A 20857-nucleotide genomic window follows, 5' to 3' on the forward strand; every position below is an offset into this window, starting at 1 on the left:
GTTAACTCAGCACAGGCAGGATCAAAGCTGTGAACAAAGAACAATACAGCACAGGAACAGGCCCTTCGGCCCTCCAAGCCCGCGCCGCTCATGTACCCAACGAGACCATTCGTTTATATCCCTCTATTCCTTTTGGTGTGCTACAGTGAACATTGACTTTATCTACTCTGTAACTAGGCAGATTATAATAGGGTGCACAAAAGGAAGATATTTGCTTTGTGGGAAGATGGTTGCATGTACAAGAGTTGTTTGCGAATGGCAGGGTTATAACGAGTGACAGGTTAACAAACCTGTATATTGACACACATCCTACTATTCACTGATACAGGATCTAAAATAACGCAGAAGCCGGAAGTCTGAAGTAAGAGCAGAAAATGCGAGAAATACTCAACAGATCAGGCAGCACCTAAAAGTAAAGTTTCTTTATTAGTCACAAGTATGGCTTACATTAACATTGCAATGAATAGAGAAGCAGCAGCATGAACTTAGAGAAACATATAAAATAGGAGCATGAGGAGGCCATTCGGCCCTTCGAGTCTGCTGTGCCAGGGACCCGGATTCGATTCCCAGCTTAGGTCATTGTCTGTGTGGAGTCTGCATATTCTCTTGGTGTTTGCGTGGGTTTCCTCCAGGTGCTCAGGTTTCCTCTCACAGTCCGAAAGATGTGCTGGTTAGATGCATTGGCCATGCTAAATTCACCCTCAGTGTACCCGAATAGGCGCCGGAGTGTGGCGACTTGGGGATTTTCACAGCAACTTCATTGGAGTGTTAATGTAAGCCTACTTGTGACTAATAAATAAACTTTAAAACTTTAACTCCACCATTCATTGCGATCATGGTTGTTTATCCAACTCAATAGCCTGATCCCACCTTCACCTCATGTCCTTTGATCCCCCTCACCCCAAGTGCTATATCTAACTACTTCTTGAAAATATACAGGACAAAACTTTACGACCTGATCGTGCCCATTTTGCGGTGGGAAAAAGTCGTAAAATCAAGCGCGATGCGACTAGCAGGAATGCCGTAAGTTTTCGCTCCCATTCCCATTTTACCAAGAAAGAAAACCGGACCCTGCCCAAAATGGGCCAATCGTTTTTTTGCATTCATCACAATGTCATTAGCGAATTAAGAATCTACCGATGACCATGAAACCATTGTGGATTGTCAGAAAAACCCATCTGGTTCACTAATGTCCTTTAGGGAAGGAAATCTGCCGTCCTTACTTGGTCTGGCAATGTGGTTGACTCTCAACTGCCCTATGAAATGGCCTAGCAAGTCACTCAGTTGCAAGGGCAAAATAGGGATGGGCAGTAAATGCTGGCCCAGCCAGCGACGCACATGTCCCAAAACAAAGGGATCAAAGGGATATGGGGGAAGGCAGGATCAGGATAGTGAATTTGATGATCAGCCATGATCAAAATGAATGGTGGACCGGCTCTAAGGGCCAAATAGCCTACTCCTGCTTCTATATTTCTGAACTTAATCTACAGAACAGCCTACTCACACAGATGTTATGTTATGTGAAATGTTTTGTCGTTCACCAGAAGTAATTAGTAATCTGGGAGAGTGTGGGCGAATGCATGGAATCACTGTGTTCCCCATGTGGTTGAACATAATATTGTAACAAAGGTAAGGATTAAATATAGCAGGGCCGATGTGGGACTTGGGCTTGTGAAAATAACTCGAGTGAGATTGAGCAGGGAGCAGAACTAAAAATTAAAAGATCAGAAGGAAATGGAATTCTTCAAGACTACAGAAAGATAATGGAACGTGAATTCCCAGAGAGACAAGTGAAAAACATGGTTGAATAAGGAGGTCAAATGTAGTTGAAATGTCTCTTTTACGTGCTAACTGCATCTTAAAGTAATATAAAGCTTCGGTAAAGGTTTTTAATACAAGTAGAGGTGGTAAGAGGATAATTTGGGGGTCAATTATTAACAGGAACAAGTGTGAGCTGAATAAATATTTTAGCTGTTTGAAAGTGGAGTCACAGGTGGACAGACTGGTGAAGAAGGCATTCAGCATGCTTGGTTTCATCGGTCAGAACATTGAATACAGGAGTTGGGACGTCCTGTTGAAGTTGTACAAGACATTGGTAAGGCCACACTTGGAATACTGTGTGCAATTCTGGTCACCCTATTATAGAAAGGATATTATTAAACTAGAAAGAGTGCAGAAAAGATTTATTAGGATGCTACCGGGACTTGATGGATTGAGTTATAAGGAGAGGCTGAATAGACTGGGACTTTTTTCTCTGGAGCGTAGGAGGCTGAGGGGTGGCCTTACAGAGGTCTATAAAATAATGAGGGGCGTAGACAAGGTGGATAGTCAATATCTTTTCCCAAAGGTAGGGGAGTCTAAAACTAGAGGGCATAGGTTTAAGGTGAGAGGGGAGAGATACAAAAGTGTCCTGAAGGGCAATTTTTTCACACAGAGGGTGGTGAGTGGCTGGAACAAGCTGCCAGAGGTAGTAGTAGAGGCGGGTACAATTTTATCTTTTAAAAAGCATTTAGATAGTTACATGGGTACGATGGATATAGAGGGATATGGGCCAAATTGCGATTAGTTTACGAGTTTTATAAAAAAGGGCGGCATGGGCAAGGTGGGCCAAAGGGCCTGTTTCCATGCTGTAAACCTCTATGAATTTATGACTCTATAACTCGGAGACAGAGGCTATGAGGTTCTAGAGCAAAGTGATGAAATACGAAAGCAACTTGATAGATCCTTTAAATGGTATGGTGGTTAGTAATATTATGAAGGACTTGGAAACAGCAGATGTATTCAAGCACATCAGGCATCGCAAATAAAATACAGAGTCAGTCCGTCTAGTTTGAGAATCTGAGACTAATATAAAAGTCAGTAACAATTCATGAAGAAATCCATTGGAGTAAAGATTTTCAGGTGCCTGGATCAGACAGAAGACACCCACCTGTAATCCTTAGGTCTCAGAAATCTGGTTAACGTGGCTTTGAGCTAACGGATGTGGGCCCGATGGCATTTTCATAGAATCCCTGCAGTGCAGAAGGAAGCCATTTGGTCCATCAAACCTGCACCAACAAACCCACCCAGACCCCATCCCCATAACCCCTCATATTTACCCTGCAAATCCCCTTAACACTAAGGGGCAATTTAGCATGGCCAATCCACCTAACCTGCACATCTTCAGACTGTGGGAGGAAACCAGAGCGCCCAGAGGAAACCCATGCAGGGAGAACGTGCAAGCTCTGCACAGAGACAGTCACCCCAGACCGGAATTGAACACGGGTTCCTGGCGCTTTGAGGCTGCAATGCTAACCATTGTGTCACCGTGCTGCCCATTTTTTCATCCAAAGTACATATCACAGCATCAGTATAGAGGCTGTAGCTGAGAACTGGAAGAGATCTCAGTGGTGCTTTCCCAGGTCTGTGCTCCTGTTTTGGAAGTTCAGACATACGCTATATGTGGTTACTGACTATTTAAAACAACAGATGTCAAATCCCATGCAGGGTGGGCCTTGGTTTATGAGGTGTACCCACTGTGCGCCTGCAAAGGCAGAAATTTACTCACTCATATTATTCATCTGTACTGTTCATGTCCATTCAATGGGGCGTACGATCGGCATTACATTGTAGATGTCACAAGGAATATCCAGCCTGCTTTTATAAACAGGAAGAACATAAAATCATTTGAGGGATGACATAAGATTAACCCTGAGAAGGTCAGTAGACGGGCAGAAATCCAGCCATTTTATTCAAAGCCCGACACTGAAAAGTTAGAACAATGGAAAGGTTACAGCACAGAAAGAGGCCCTTCAGCCCATCATGTCTACACCAGCCAAAAAAGAGAAAAAACAAACTCGCCACTTAATCCCTTTATGAACATCTGGTCCATACATAAGGTTGAAAGAGTGCAGAGAAGGTTCACAAGGATGTTGCCGGGACTTGAGAAGCTGAGCTACAGAGAGAGATTGAATAGGTTGGGACTTTATTCCCTGGAGCGTAGAAGATTGAGGGGAGATTTGATAGAGGTGTATAAGATTTTGATGGGTATAGATAGAGTGAATGCAAGCAGGCTTTTTCCGCTGAGGCTAGGGGAGAAAAAAACCAGAGGGCATGGGTTAAGGGTGAAAGGAGAAAAGTTTAAAGGGAATATTAGGGGGGGCTTCTTCACGCAGAGAGTGGTGGGAGTGGGGAATGAGCTGCCGGATAAAGTGGTAAATGCTTTTAACATTTAAGAAAAACTTGGACGGGTTCATGGATGAGAGGGGTGTTGAGGGATATGGTCCAAGTGCAGGTCAGTGGGACTAGGCAAAAAATGGTTCGGCACAGACAAGAAGGGCCAAAAGGCCTGTTTCTGAGCTGTAATTTTCTATGGTTCTATGGTTCTATAGCCTTGCAGGTTCCAGCACTTGAGATGCAGATCCAGGTCCCTGTTAAATGAGTTGAGTATTTCAGCCTCATCCACCAGTTTAGGCAGTGACACCCACCCCGCTCTGGGTGAAAGGGTTTTTCCTCATGTTCCCTCTAATCCTTCTACCAATCACCTTAATTTGATTTGATTTATTATTGTCACATGGATTCGTATACAGTGGAAAGTATTGTTTCTTGTGCTCTATACAGACAAAGCATTCTGTTCATCGAGAAGGAAAGGAGACAGTGCAGAATGTAGTGTTACAGTCATAGCTAGGGTGTAGAGAAAGATCAACTTAATGCAAGGTAGGTCCATTCAAAAGTCTGATGGAAGCAGGGAAGAAGCTGTTCTTGAGTCGGTTGGTACATGATCTCAGAGTTTTGTATCTTGTGGAAGAGAGAATGTCCAGGGTGTGTGGGGTCCTTATGCTGGCTGCTTTTCCGAGGCAGCAGAAAGTGTAAATCTATGCCCCCTGGTAATTTAGAAAGGAGAAACATGTCTTGTGAGGAAGATTTGAAGGAGCTACAGGAGGGTTTGGACAGGTTTAGCGAGTTGGCAAGAACATGGCAGATGGAATATAATGTGGAAAAATGTGAGGTAATCCATTTTGGTAGAAAGAACAGATGTACAGAATCTCTCCTAAATTGTTTAGAAATTAAAAAGAGAGAGTTGGTGCAGACTCCATGGGCCGAAAGGCCCCTTCTGTCTGAGGATTCGGGGTAGACCATTTAGGATGGAGGTGAGGAGACATTTCTTCACCCAAAGAATGGTAAGCCTGGAATTCATGACCACAGGAAGTAGTTGATGCCAAAACATTGAATGTATTTAAGAGGCTGCTGGATGTAGCACTTGGGGCGAATGGGATCAAAGGTTATGGGGAGAAAGCAGGATTAGGCTATTGAGTTGGACGATCAGCCATGATCGTGATGAATGATGGAGCAGGCTCGAAGGGCCAAATGGCCTTCTATGTTTCTATGTTTCTGCACTGTAGGGATTCGATGAAAAAGTATAGATGTACAAAGGGACCTGGGTTGTCCCTGTCCATAAGTAACTGAAGGCTATGATGCAGGTACAGCAAGCAACTAGGAAGGCTAATGGAACATTAGCTTTTATTGCAAGAGGATTAGAGTACGGGAATAGTGAGGTCTTGGTTAGACAGCACCTGGAGTACTGTATGCAGTTTAGGTCCCCCTGCCTTAGAAAGGAAATTATTGCCAATCAGGGAGTGCAACAAAGGTTCACCAAACTTGTTCCAGACTTGGTGGGACTGTCTTATGAAGGGAGATTGGGCAAACTGGGCCTGTATACTATAGAGTTTTGAAGAATGAGAGGTGATCTCATTGAAACCTGCAAAATATTTAAAGGAATAGACAGGGTAGATGCAGGTAAGATGTTTTCCTTGGTTGGGAAGTCTATAACCAGGGGACACAATTTCAAAATAAGGGGGTAGCCCCATAGGTCCGAGATGAGGAGAATTTTTTTTTACATAGAAACGTAGAAATTAGTAGCAGAAGTGGACCATTTGGCCCTTCGAGCCTGCTCCACCATTCATTATGATCATGGCTGATCATCAAATTCAATATCCTGATCCCCCCCCCTACTTCCACCCATATCCCTTGGTCCCTTTAGCTCCAAAAGGTTGTGAATCTTTGAAATTCTCTACCCCAGAGGGCTGTGGAAGCTCAGTCATTGTGAATATTTAAAGCAAAGATTGATAGATTTCTGATTAATAATCATGGGCTTTGGGGACAGTGGGTGTAAAAGTGTGGTGATATAAACAGGGCCTAGTTTTAAGGCTGATAAAATTGGATATCCTAAATTAAAGAATTGGGCACATTGAAATCAAACGCAGTCAAACCTCAGGCAGGCCAATTGTACAATACACAAATGTGTCTGGGCCTGACCCATCAACCACCCATCAAAGGTCGTTACACTCTACCTGAGACTTAGCAGGAGATCATGGCACCTCATTGAAATGCATCGGTCTATTGTTAGAAGCCCAGATCGGGCCAGACTTTCTGTCACCAAGAGATCCTTACCTGATAACAAGTTTAACAACATGGAGATGGACACCTGGGGGAAGACCCTGGTGTCCTGTCAGGCAGACATCAAGAAACCCACTGGGTATTGGAACCCCCTCCTGGGACCTCATTGGCCAGAAGCCAGAGAAGTTTCTGGAAAGGCAAGCAGGCTGGGGATAAAGGGACACACTCAGAGGCACAAGGAGCGAAGACTCGACAGGGGAGACAGCCGTGACCATTCGGAAGACTGACCAGACAAGGAAGGAAGGAAGAAGCGGCCATCGAGACTCACCTTCGTGACAACAGACCAGAGGGACTCAGAGAATCGGGCCTGCAGTTTAACCAAGCCATCTTTACGGGTAGTATACTTGAATCTGCTGGGGTATCCTCTTGTTTTATGTGGGTAATTTAAGGGTTAATAGTATTATTAATAAACTTGTTGAATCTTTACTTGTGTTTGTCCTTTGTCCACCTTGCAAATAAGGGCACCGGGGTAAAACCTTGGAGTAAGTAAACTGGTTGAAAGTATCTGAGATTAACAGGTACAACAGTGGCACCCTAAAAGGCATTGAATTGTCTGATCAGCCACGATTGTATTAAAGAGTGGAGCAGACTCAATGGGCTGAATGGCCTACTCATGTTCCTATGGTCCTACCCTATCTAGGTCCTTCATCATTTTGTACACCTCAATTAAGTCACCCCATAGCCTCCTCTGTTCTAAGGAAAACAACTCTCGCCTAACCAGCCTTTCCTCATCAGAAGTTCCTAATAGTATAGTAATAAATCTCACAGGTTGCGAATTCTTTCATTACTATATTCTGTATCACATCATTAAATTTGAAAAAAATAACTCTTCAAATCATATTCCTTTTTCACACTTTCTCTAGCCCAAATTTTATTATTTTCTTTTAATTGTTATCTTTGCTTTATATTTTATTTCCAGGTAATATATCTGAATATCCCACGTTCTTTCCTTTAAAGAAGTAGCTTCACCTCTTTTCTCCTGCTTCCCACACAACACCCACATCAGAACATTGATCAGCAATTAGTTGAAAACACTTTACTGGTGTAAAGTTCAATATTGTTCAGTCTTGAGCATCAATGAAGCAAGCACCATCCCAAAGTCTTATCTGTGCATTAGACCCAGGTACTTGATGGCAACCCCATGAGATATTGGCCGCACCCCAAGAAAAAATGGAAAGACTTGCGTTTATATAGCATCATTCATGACCACAGGACATCTCTTTTTACAGCCAAAGTATTACAGTCACCATGGTAATGTAGAAACAGGGCAGCAAATTTGTGCAGAGCGAGTTTCCACAAAAAAACGATGTGATAATGACCTAATAACCTGTTTTATTAAAAATTATTTACTCCATCCTTAACGTTACAAAGACAATGCTCAGAGTGGAGCAGGCAAACCCAAATCCATCCCTTGCTTATTCCAAAAACCAAATTCAAAATCCAATTGAGCGACATGGTGACACAATGGTTAGCACTGTTGACTCACAGTGCCAGGGACCCGGATTGATTCAGCCTTGGGCCACTGCCTGTGTGGAGTTTGCACATTCTCCCTGTGTCTGCGTGGGTTTCCTCTGGGTACTCTGGTTTCCTCCCACATTCCAAAAGATTTGCGGGTTAGGTTGATTAGCCATGCTAAATTGCCCCTTAGTGTTAGGGGGGTTATCAGCTTAAATGTGGTTACGGAGATAGGTGAGATTGTTGTCGGTGCAGGCTTGATGGGCTGAATGGCGTCCTTCCACACTGTAGGGATGTCATTCTATGATTCAATTCATGGTCCTCACAAGGGATGCACGCAAGATCCAAGCTGACGCGATAAGGCACTGCACCCCATCTTGGGCTTGATCTGGCGCTTGATCTTAGCCAAACGGCCAAGAATGTTGACTGAGGGACGAGTATTGAGGACACTGAATCTTTAATGTCCACCTTAGAAAGCAGTGGGGCCTTGTCAGTGCTCCTGGCAGAATAGCACCCACTCAGTACCCTACCAGCAGGCTCAAGTAGAAAGGGTTGAGGGCTTCACGTTCTTAGGTGTCCAGATCACCAACAACCTGTCCTGGTCCCCCCATGCCAACACTATAGTTAAGAAAGCCCACCAACACCTCTACTTTCTCAGGAGGCTAAGGAAATTTGGTATGTTGACTATGACTCTCACCAACGTTTACAGATGCACCATAGAAAGCATTCTTCCTGGTTGTATCACAGCTTGGTATGGCTCCTGCTCTGTCCAAGACCATGAGGAAATACAAAAGGTTGTGAATGTAGCCCAATCCATCACGCAAACCAGCCTCCCATCTCTGTCTACACTTCCCGCTGCCTCGGCAAAGCAGCCAGCATAATGAAGGACACCATGCATTCCGGAAATTCTCTTTTTCCCTTCTTCCATCGGGAAAAAGATACAAAAGTCTGAGGTCACGTACCAACCGACTCAAGAACAGCTTCTTCCCTGCTGCTGTCAGACTTTTGAATGGACCTACCTTGCATTAAGTTGATCTTTCTCTGCACCGCAACTATGACTGTAACTCTACATTCTGCACTCTCTCGTTTCCTTATCAATGAACAGTATGTTTTGTCTGTACAGCGTGCAAGAAACAATACTTTTCACTGTATACTAATACATGTGACAATAATAAATCAAATCAAATCAAATCAAACCCTGGAGTGGGACTTGAACACACAGCTTTGTGAATCAGAAGTAAGAATGCTACCTACTAAGTTACCACTGGCACTTAAAGGCAAGGGTTAATGGAGTTACAATTGGTTCTAATGTATCTGCTTTTGCAGTTGCAATGCCATTTTTATAATTTAATTAGTTTCCTGTTGGGATCTGGAGGTTCTTTTTTCAATGTTAAACTCTTGAACTGCGATTGCCACAACTCAGCTCTGATTTGTTGGTTTAAATTCCTGAACTGTTAGTATCCCGGGGCAGCTGATGGAGAATTGATGTTTCTCCTTATGCACAGATACCATGTTGCCAGCACAAGGAATCCCTCTGTGAAAGATTCTCACAAATAACTCCCAGAAATTCACCCAACGCATCGTACTGTCTCCCCAGATCATTTCTAACCTGCTTCCCGTTTTGTGGAGAAAGAAATAAAATTATTCAGATGATAAGTCAGGACTTACTTTCAAACTTCTTTGTATAATGAGAGCCATGGGTCTTAAGTGGAAGTGGGTTGAATCTTTGAGTGTTGCTTCATTTGCTGGAACATGCAAGAAAAAGTAACATCTGTATCAGATTATACACGATGGTTCTCTATCAGACAGCGATAGGGGAGTGTGAGATGATAGCGTTCCCATAGAAATAATTGAACTTGTCAAAGTTGCTTTAAAAGACAGCAAAGCAATTCTAATGTGAAGTCCACCATTTTTAGAATGTTTTCATGTCCACCTTGCTATAGAATACAGTGAAGATTTACCAGGCTGATTGCTGGGATGGCAAGTCTGTCATATGAGGAGAGACTAAGTCTGTTAGGATTATATTCACTGGAGTTTAGAAAAGTGAGAGGGAATCTCATAGAAACTTGTAAAATTCTAACAGGGTTAGAAAGGGCAGCTTCAGAAAGAATGTTCCCAATGGTGGGAGAGTCCAGGACTATGGGCCATAGTTTGAGGATAAGGGGTAAACCTTTTAGAACTGAGGTGAGGAGAAATTTTTTCACCTAGAGGGTGGTGAATGTGTGGAATTCATTAACACAGGAAGTAGCCGGGGCTAAAATGTGTGATTTCAAAAAGAAATTAAATATAGCTCTTGGGGCTAAAGGGATCAAGGGGATATGAGTGGAAGGGGGGAATCACAATATTGAGTTTGATGATCAGCCATGATCATAATGACTGGTGGAGCAGGCTTGAAGGGCTACTTCTCGTTTCTATGTTTCATGTCTATTTAATAGTAAATTGTGCAATAGTTATGGATGACGAAGACTTCTCAATCCAAAAAATACCTACAGTCCTCCTTTAGCATATAATTATTTCTTAACTGAATCTAGCCCCGTTGCATTCACTACCCTGCCTGCAATCTCATTAAACAATGTTCACCATGCAGAAAGACTTTCTGATATCAGTCCTAATCTTGCCGTTCAGTACCTTGAACCCATGCCCCTTGTTATATTGACACAACTTACTTTGAAGCAATATTCCACATTTGTCTTTTCTGTGCCATTTAGTATTTTACCCAGCTGTGCAGAGACCCATCTTTCAAAGCCGAAGGGGATGTGGTGACATAGTGGTGTTGTTAGTGAGCTAGTAATCCAAAAACCCAGTCTAATGCTCTGAGGACCTGGGTTCGAATCCAACCCTCAGCAGTGGTGAAATTTGAATTCAATTAAAAAACATCTGGAATTAAATATCTGATGACCATTAAACCATTGTCAATCGTTGTAAAAACCCATCTGGTAATGTCATTTAGGGCGGGAAATCTGCCATCCTTACTTGGTCTGGCCTACATGTGACTCCAGATCCACAGCCATGTATTGATTCTGAAATGACCCAGCAAGCCATCCAGTTCAAGGGCAATTAGTGATGGCCATTAAAGGCTGGCCCAGCCAGTGATGCCACATCCCATGAATGAATTTTTTAAAAGTCAATGTACATCAAGTCTTTACTGATAACTCAGTCCTCTGAATCAATCTCATAGTCCTTCCTTGCACTGCCTCATGGGCATAACCGTCTCCCCTGTGCTTGTGGTCAAACTTGACACACTTCTTAAGGTGTAGTCTAGCCAGAGTGGTGCTAAATAGTTGAAATGGGGCAGCACAGTGGTTAGCACTGCTGCCTCGCAGCGCCAGGAATCCGGATTCAATTCCTGGCTTGGGTCACTGTCTGTGCGGAGTCTGCACGTTCTCCCTGTGTCTGCGTGGGTTTCCTCCGGGTGCTACGGTTTCCTCCCACAGTCCGGAAGACGTGCTGGTTAAGTGCATTGGCCATGCTAAATTCTCCCTCAGTGTATCCGGACAGGTGCCAGAAGCAAGTGCTCAGGTACAAAAAGGGGTTAAAATAAAAGGCTATCATGATTAATTTTCCTTACCTCAGTGGGGCTGGTATGCTTGAGGAAGGAAGTAATTCCTCAATTAAACAGAGCAATGGTCAGACCTCATCTAGAATATTGTGCTTAGTATAAAGCACTTCAAGGGAGATAAATTGGCTTTGTGCATCACAGATCCATCAGAATGATACAAGGGCCGAAAGGGTTAAATTTGTGGGGACAGATTGAATAAACTAACCTTATTGGAGTTTAACTGGTTGCAGGCAATTTAATTGAAATGATTAAAATAATGAAGGCATCCAGTGATTAGACACAAACTATTGTCCGGGACAATGAAGTACCATCTTAAAATTGGAGTTGGGACCGTCAAGGATTGGCATGACGAAGACTTATCCACAAAAAAAGTGCAGATATTTATTGGGTAGGAATATGGAAGGAAATGGATCAAAGGTGGGTGGGTGAATTTGAGATTTATATCAACTATGTGTTCCTGATCTAACCAACCAGTCAATTACTCACTTTGCAATCCAATCCCATTGACATATTGGGCAATATTCTGTTAGATCTTTTGGTTTCTTCCTGAAACATTGCACTAGTTTTTAATGACTGATGTATATAAACCCCAATTCCCTTTGTTCCTGCAGAGTTCCGAGATACTTGTCTGATGCACCATCAATCACGGTACGAGGACTCCAGCGAGTGAGTGAAATAACAGGCTTTTAATCGCAAAGAACTGGAGCACAACCTTGTAGCTGACCTGGCCCAGACTGAGGCAAGGAGGAGGAAACATCACCTTTATACCTCGTTCAGGTGGAAAGGGAGGAGTCTCAGGTGGAAAGGGAGGAGTCTCGGGCCAGGTGCAGCAGGGGTGTGTCCAGGCATACAACATGTAATTACAGTGGGTCACCACATTCACCCCCTCTTTAAAAAAAGAGTCCGGCGGGGGTGAGATGGGTGGAACAATATATACAGAGGCATGAAGATATATATACAAGAGTCATGAAACTGAAGTAAGGCGTCGTCCCCTCACAGGTTCAGCCTGTCGGGCGGCTTGATCAGTCGTTGTGACCGCCGCAGTACCGGTTGAGGTGTTGCTTCTGATGGCAGGGTGGAGCCGCTCGAGTCCGCCGTCGTCCCTTCTGGTCGGGTCCTGCGTGGTACCTCCGGGGGCTCAGGCGAGCTGCATACAGGGGACAAAGATGTAAGCGGACCTGGTGCTACCTGAACAACAGAGGGGTCTAGGGATGTGGGGTGGAGGGTCATAGTGGGCTCCGGGGCACCCGCAGGCGCCAGGGCCCGGATAGAGACCGTGTCCTCCCGCCCATCGGGGTACGCCACATAGGCATATTGGGGGTTAGTGTGGAGGAGCTGGACCTTTTCGACCAGGGGGTCCGACTTATGGGGTTGTACATGCCTCCGAAGCAGAATGGGGCCTGGGTATGTCAGCCACGACGGTAGTGAGATTCCCGAGGAGGACTTCCGAGGGAAAGCAAACATTCGCTCATGGGGGGTGGCATTGGTAGCCGTACACAGGAGGGACCGAATTGAATGTAGTGCATCGGGGAGGACTTCTTGCCAGCGGGTGACTGGAAGGCCTTTAGACCGTAGCGCTAGTAAAACGGCCTTCCAGACTGTCGCATTCTCCCTCTTTACCTGCCCGTTTCCCCTGGGGTTACAGCTGGTAGTCCTTCTCGAGGCTATGCCCTTAGAGAGCAGGTACTGACGCAGCTCATCACTCATGAAGGAGGATCCCCTGTCACTGTGGATGTAGTTAGGGTAACCGAACAGGGTGAAGAGGCCGTGCAGGGCTTTGACGACTGTGGTTGAAGTCATATCCGAGCAGGGAATGGCAAAAGGGAATCAGGAGTACTCATCTATAACGTTGAGGAAATAGATGTTACGGTCAGAAGAAGGAAGGGGCCCTTTGAAATCAATGCTGAGGCGTTCAAAGGGGCGGGTGGCTTTTATGAGGTGTGCCCTGTCCAGCCGATAGAAGTGCGGCTTACACTCCGCGCAGACCGGGCAGTGTCTGGTTATAGACCGGGCGTCCTCAACAGAATAGGGCAGGTTACGGGCCTTAATAAAATGGTAGAGCCTGATGACCCCCGGGTGACAGAGGTCATTGTGGAGAGTCTGTAGTTGGTTCACCTGCGCGCTAGCACATGTTCCGCGGGACAGGGCGTCTGGAGGCTCCTTGAACTTCCCGGGCCGGTATGAGATATCATAATTGTAGGTGGAGAGCTCAATCCTCCACCTCAGTATCTTATCATTCTTAATCTTGCCCCTCTGCGCGTTGTTGAACATGAAAGCCACCGAACGTTGGTCCGTGAGCAAGGTGAACCGTCGGCCAGCTAGGTCGTGGCGCCAGTGTCGCACCGCTTCGACGATGGCCTGAGCCTCCTTCTCAACAGAGGAGTGCCGAATTTCCGAGCCTTGGAGGGTTCGTGAGAAGAAGGCTACGGGTCTGCCCGCCTGGTTGAGGGTGGCGGCCAGGGCAAAGTCAGACGCATCACTCTCCACCTGGAAGGGGATTGACTCATCCACAGTGTGCATCGTGGCCTTCGCGATGTCCGCTTTGATGTGGTCGAAGGCCAAGCGGGCCTCTCCCGACAGGGGAAAAAGGGTGGATTTGATAAGCGGACGGGCTTATCCGCGTAATTAGGGACCCACTGGGCGTAGTATGAGAAGAAGCCCAGGCATCTCCTCAGTGCTTTAAGATTGGTGGGAAGGGGAAGTTCCATGAGGGGGCGCATGCGGTCAAGATCAGGGCCGATGAGCCCGTTCTCCACTACATACCCCAGGATGGCGAGGCGGTGAGTGCGGAAGACACACTTCTCCTTATTGTAGGTCAGATTTAGGAGAGCGGCCGTGCGAGGGAATTTATTGAGATTTGCGTTGTGGTCCTGCTGATCATGGCCGCAGATGGTGACGTTATCCAGGTACGGGAAGGTGGCCCGCAGCCCGTTCTGGTCCACCATTCGGTCCATCTCGCGCTGGATGACCGAGACCCCATTGGTGACGCCGAAGGGAACCCTCAGAAAGTGGTAGAGGCGGCCATCCGCCTCGAAAGCCGTATATTTGCGGTCCTCCGGGCGGATGTGGAGCTGGTGGTAGGCCGATTTGAGGTCAATCGTGGAGAACACCCGGTATTGCCCAATCCGATTGACCATGTCGGATATGCGCGGAAGGGGATACGCATCCAGCTGCGTGTACCGGTTGATGGTCTGACTATAATTGATGACCATCCGGTGTTTCTCCCCAGTTTTGACCACCACCACCCGCACTCTCCAGGGGCTGGTGCTAGCCTCAATGATCCCTTCCTTCAGGAGCCGCTGGACCTCGGACCTGATGAAGGTCCTGTCCCCCGCACTGTACCGTCTGCTCTTGGTGGCAATGGGCTTACACTAGGGGGTGAGGTGCTCGAATAGCGAGGGAGGGGTGACTTGAAGGGTCGAAAGGCTGCAAGTGGTGCACGGTGGGCAGTCTAGGAACTGTGGGTTGCAGACGGAGATCGGAGGAAGAGGCCCGTTGTACTGCAACGTGACACTCCTAAGATGGGTCAGGAAATCGAGCCCTAGGAGTTCGGGAGCACAGAGGTGTGGCAGCACCAAGAGCTTAAAATTTTCGTACTCGGTCCCCCGAACCGTAAGGGTCACTAGATAGTACCCGAGGACATCCACCGAGCGGGACTTTGAGGCCAAGGAAATGGTTTGTTTGACTGGCCGCACAGACAGGGCGTAGCGGTGCACTGTATCGGGGTGGATGAAACTCTCCGTACTCCCGCAGTCAAACAAACAATTTCCCACGTGGCCGTTTACCTGAATGTCCATCATGGACCTGGCGCGTTGATGCGGACGGGGTTGGTCTAGCTGCTCCGCTGCCACCGTGGATTCTGGAGAACGATCGACCGGCGTCCAAAATGGCGGCTCCCTTGTCTCACACGCGGCCAACGGCGTCCAAAATGGCAGCTCCCTTGACTCCCACGCGGCCGATGGCATCCAAAATGGCGGCTCCCTTGACTCACACGTGGCCGATGGCGTCCGAATTCGCGGTTCCCTCGGGTCGCACGCTGCACTGTTTGGCTTCGAGGATGACTTTGCCCTGCAGACTTTAGCGTAGTGGCCCTTCTTTCCGCACCCAGAGCAGAACACTTCGCTTGCCGGGCAGCGTTGTCGGGGGTGCTCCCCCAGACCGCAAAAATAGCCCTTCGGACCTGTAACAGCCGCAGCAGTCGAGTCGTTAGTGGGGCGCTGTGTGGCGTAAGTCTGTGGCCCTCCTAGATACTGGGGTGGTAGCGGCCGTGATGCTCACGATGTAACCGCGTGGTCGGGTGCGTTCGCCTCGAGGTTACGGGAGGCCACTTCTAGGGATTCAGCGAGTGTCACAGTTTTTGGTAGATCCAGCCCACCTTGCTCTAGCAGTCGCTGCCAAATGTAGTTGGACGCGATGCCCGTAATGTAGGCATCGCGGATTAAGTCCTCCGTGTTCTGCGCGGCGGATACAGCCTTGCAGTTACAGGCCCTGCCGAGTACCCATAGTTCGCGGAGAAACTGTGCACTCGATTCTCCCGGCCGCTGTCTTCGAGTAGCCAGAAGGTGCCTGGCGTAGACTTCATTTGTCCGTTTACTGTACTGGCTCTTTAGGAGCTCTAGCGCGTCCCTGTACGTCTCTGCGTCATGGATGGTGGCATAAACCACGTCGCTTACCCGGGCGTGGAGCACGTGCAGCTTGTCTGAATCAGACTGGACGGCAGCGGAGGCTTCGAGGAAGGCTTCAAAGCACTTCAGCCAGTGATCGAACCTATTGGCAGCTCCCACAGCTTGCGGATCCAGGTTTAATTTATCGGGCTTTAGAATTTGCTCCATTCTGTTTTTTTTCCTTGGCGATTAAAATTGATGCACTATCAATCACGATACGAGGACTCCAGCGAGTGAGTGAAATAACAGGCTTTTAATCGCAAAGAACTGGAGCACACCCTTGTAGCTAACCTGGCCCAGACTGAGGCAAGGAGGAGGAACCATCACCTTTATACCTCGCTCAGGTGGAAAGGGAGGAGTCTCAGGTGGAAAGGGAGGAGTCTCAGGCCAGGTGCAGCAGGGGTGTGTCCAGGCATACAACATGTAATTACAGTGGGTCACCACATTGTCATAAATAATTAGGATTAGTTGTAAAGTTGTTGGTGTTTGCGCTGCAGCAATGCTTCTTAAACAGAGCTGGATTCTGTTGACTAGCAGCGCAAAGCTGGGATTCCGATCGCTTATCAGGTTACTTAAGTTTTATAGTACCAGTAACTTTGACCGACCCTCACTTGGGAATCCTTGCAGAGGTTCCCTGAAGCAGGAAGTGCTAAAAGCTCTATAATACTGTTGACATAGTTAGACCTGTTACATGTGGAAATTGCAACATCACAGCAGATTCAGGAAGCTTTACAACCATCATTCATATTTCACATATACACATTTCTCGACAGATATCCGACCATCTCCAAACATGTTGCAGTTTGGAGGGGAGTACAGCCATTGTGCAACTGTTCTTTCCCCACTGAGGGGTAAGAATTCCAATGACGTTTTTGTGTATTGACATTGCAAGTACATTTGCAAGATTATGCTGAAAAACCAATGGGATTTTACAGTCTCACTCGTCCCAAAACCGTAAAATTCCACCCGCAGCCAACAGACCTTTCCGTGGTCTGTCCCTCGCCTGCTCTGATTCCCATGGCAGGGCGGTAAAATTCCAGCCCAAGTTACAGATTTGATAGAAATACTGAACCATTATAATCATACTTGTAATCTCACCGCAGATAGCTATAATTAGGGTGGTTAGCACAGTGGTTAGCACTGCTGCCCCACAGCTCCAGGTCTGGGTTTGATTCCCGACTTGGGTCACCATCTGTATGGAGTTTGCACATTCTCCCCATGTCTGCATGGGTTTCGTCCGGGTGCTCCGGTTTCCACCCACAGTCCAAAGCTGTGCAGGTTGGGTGGATTGGCTATACTAAATTGCCCCTTAGTGTCCCAGGATGCGTAGATTGGCGGGATAAATGTGTGGGGTTGCGGAGATAGGGCCTGGGTGGGATTGTAGTCGGTGCAGACTCGCTGGGCCGAATGGCCTCCTTCTGCACTGTAGGGATTTTATGATTTCTATGATGAATGACCTAAATCTAATATTTAAAATTCTAGACGAGCTCTTGTAATCAATGAGGGAAAAATATAAGAAACTTGTTTAGTGTTGATTTTCATCCTGCAAACATTCTTTTTCACCGTCCCACTTCAAATGTGTTGAAACACTCTCCACTGGTTCCACAATATTTAATTATTAGTTGTAACTTTTACATGCTGGCCTTTTTGTAGTCAATGAGTTTATTGTAGCCAATCAGCAAAGGTTCTCTATTCATCGTGTACCCTGTTCTATGAAGTAGAAAGAAAACAACTGTTACCATCATTACCAAGTAAGCTGCACAGTGGCACAGCGGTTAGCACTGCTACCTCACAGCGCCAGGGAACCAGGTTCGATTCCTGGACTTGGGTCACTGTCTGTGTGGAGTCTACGCATTCTCCCCGTGTCTGCATGGATTTCCTCTGGATACTCCATAGTCCGAAAGATGTATTGGTTAGGTGCATTCGCCGTGCTAAATTTTCCTTCAGTGTACCCGGACAGGTGCCGGAGTGTGGCGACTAGGGAATTTTCACAGTAACTTCACTGCAGTGTTAATGTAAGCCTACTTGTGACACTAGTAAATAAACTTTAGATGTTGAAAGAGAGCTGTACCAAAAGCGGCTTCTGTCATTTAACAATACAAATTATTAATACTGTGTCTCTTATAACATTAATGTTTCCTTACCAAGATCAGGCTTTCTCAATAAAAAATGACAGGCGCCCCACTGTGATTAAAAGAAGTAATAGCAAGTTGAGTGTCGGCAAAGCAAACCATTCATTGTAGATATGCTTATAGTTCTAACCTAGTTAATCCATGCTCTACTAAGTATCTGTTCACTTCCTGATGAAAGTTTAGATAAACATGGTCTAATGGTATTATCACTAGACTATTAATCCAGAAACTCAGTTAATGTTCTGGGGACCCGGGTTCGCATCCCACCTTGGGTAGAATTTAAATTCAATAAAAAAATTATGGAATCAAGAATCTACTGATGACCATGAAGCTGTTGTCAATTGTTGGGAAAATCCATCTGATTCACTAATGTCCTTTAGGGAAGGAAATCTGCCATTCTTTCCTTGTCTGGTCTACATGTAGCTCCAGAGCCACAGCAATGTGGCTGACTCTCAACTGCCCTCGGGCAACTTGGGATGGGCAATAAATGCTGGCAACATGGGCCAGTGACGCCCATGTCCCACGAATGAATTAAAAAAACCATACGGGCTAGGGAGGATTGTATATTGTAAATCTGGATGATATGGTCAAAATCCATATATATTTTCCACATTATTTGTACCTGAATCTGTCCTTCCAAGGAAACTGTTCCAATATTTGGTGGGAGGGAGGAGGGTGAGGACACTCCTGCAGTTTTCAGGATTGCAAAAAAACAAGCATCCTGAAACCAAACTCCTCAACACCACTGCTTGGTTTATTTGGTCTTTTCTTCCTTGATGGTGTCCCGCACAACAAGGCTTTCCTTTCTCCTGTTGTGACTCAGGAATTCAAATCATTAAAAGTGGGAGAGCAAGATAAGATAGAAAGAAAATGTGCACATGACCCTTGATTTTATCAATCAGAACAAATATACAGAAGAATAAAAGCAAAGGACTAACGTCAAATCATTGGTTTGAGTATGTTGGAATGCAATGTCCAATTTGGAGAATGTCAAGAGAGAGTACTCGACTACAGAGGAGCAAGCCCAAGGGGCCGAATGGCCTAATTCGGCTCCTATTTCCTACGTACAAGTGTTGAGACGGTTTAGTTATGAAAAGAGACTAAGGAACCATAGATAATAAAAACAGAAGGTGCTGAGAATCTTCCACAGGTCAGGCAGCATCTGTGGAGAGAGAAACTGGAGTTAACATTTCAGGTCTGTGACCTTTCATCACTCTGATCTTTTATTGTAAAGGTCATCGATTTAAATCATTAACTCTTTCTCTCTCCCACAGGTGCTGCCAGGCCGACCTGCCGAGTGTTTACAGCATTTTCTATTCTTATAGCATCTTCTAGCTAGACTTCTAGCATCTGCAGTATCTGCTTCTGGGTTAGAGAGTCCATAAGTCTTTCGACAGAGGAACTGAAAAGATCTGATAAGAGCTGTTCAGAGTAATGAGATGGTTTGGATAAGATGGATAGGTGAGAATTGTTACGGATGACCAGTCAGTAATTAGAGGGAATACGTTTAAGATAGTCACCAAAAGACGAGGGGTGAGAAAGGGTTGAGAGAATGTTTTGTACCGAGATTTATTGAGACATGGATTGCCCTGTCAGAGACAATGGAAGAAACAAAACTCATAATCGTTTTCAGAAAGCAAGTACACTTCACATATACATCAATGGCTGTTAAAGCACTTTGGGGTGTGCTGGGAGTGTGGCTAATGCTATATAAATGCTATTTTAAAATAGTTTATAAAAGATTGTGCGATAGAGCAGGAAAGAGCAACACCAGAATAATGGACTGAATGTCTTCCTTAGAGTTGATATGTGTTCACAAAGAAAACACATTTTAAACAAAACCAGAAAATGCTGGAAAATCTCAGCAGGTCTGACAGCATCTGTGGAGAGAGAATAGACCTCTGATGAAGGGTCATCCTGACTCCAAACATTGGCTCTATTCTCTCTCAGTAAGAAGTTTAACAACACCAGGTTAAAGTCCAACAGGTTTTGTTAAACTTCTTACTGTGTTTACCCCAGTCCAACGCCGGCATCTCCATATCTATTCTCTCTCCGCAGGTGCTGTCAAACTGCTGAGCATTTCCAGCATTTTCTGTTCTTGCTTCAGATTCCAGCATCCACAGTATTTTGTTTATGTCTTAGCGTATGACACATTTAAAGTTTTTTTTCTGTATAGATGGTTAGCACTGCTGCCTCACAGCACCAGGGACGCAGGTTCAATTCCTGGCTTGGGTCACTGTCTGTGTGGAGTCTACACATTCTCCCCGTGTCTGCATGGGTTTCCTCCGGGTGCTCCGGTTTCCTCCCACAGTCCGAAAGACGTGCTGGTTAGGTGCATTGGCCATGCTGAATTCTCCCCCAGTGTATCCGAACAGGCGCCGGAGTGTGGCGACTAGGGGATTTTCACAGTAACTTCATTGCAGTGTTAATGTAAGCCTTACTTGTGACACTAGGTTAAAGTCCAACAGGTTTATTTGGAATCACGAGCTTTCAGAGTGTTGCTCCTTCATCTCTGCTGTCAAGCGGTCTAAATGGATTTATAATTCACCTTCAGCCCAGCTCAGTCTCAGTCTCCCCAGCAATGCCTCAGGTAGGCGAGAAGGTGTGCTGGA

The 20857-nt window shown here is 45.9% G+C and overlaps 1 protein-coding gene and 1 long non-coding RNA gene across 3 annotated transcripts; both read right to left on the reverse strand.

Moving 5' to 3' along the window:
• Nucleotides 1-473: 473 nt before the first annotated feature.
• Nucleotides 474-20808, reverse strand: LOC144497975 (uncharacterized). 2 transcript variants are annotated; one of them, XR_013498583.1, is made up of 4 exons: nt 20687-20808; nt 9559-9635; nt 3548-3636; nt 474-603 (listed from the first exon to the last, which is right to left on the reverse strand). It is a non-coding gene; the product is annotated as an uncharacterized LOC144497975 (long non-coding RNA). The 2 variants fall into 2 exon arrangements; XR_013498582.1 differs by lacking the exon at nt 20687-20808 and having other exon boundaries at nt 9559-9732.
• On the reverse strand, nt 11866-16956 carry LOC144497974 (uncharacterized). The gene is made up of 2 exons (XM_078219440.1): nt 15235-16956; nt 11866-12596 (listed from the first exon to the last, which is right to left on the reverse strand). The coding sequence occupies exon 1, from the start codon at nt 16279-16281 to the stop codon at nt 15724-15726; it is 558 nt and encodes a 185-aa protein (XP_078075566.1). The 5' UTR covers nt 16282-16956; the 3' UTR covers nt 11866-12596; nt 15235-15723.
• Nucleotides 20809-20857: the final 49 nt, after the last annotated feature.

This window comes from Mustelus asterias, chromosome 8 (assembly GCF_964213995.1).
Source record: "Mustelus asterias chromosome 8, sMusAst1.hap1.1, whole genome shotgun sequence".
NCBI classification, from domain to species: Eukaryota; Metazoa; Chordata; class Chondrichthyes; order Carcharhiniformes; family Triakidae; genus Mustelus; species Mustelus asterias.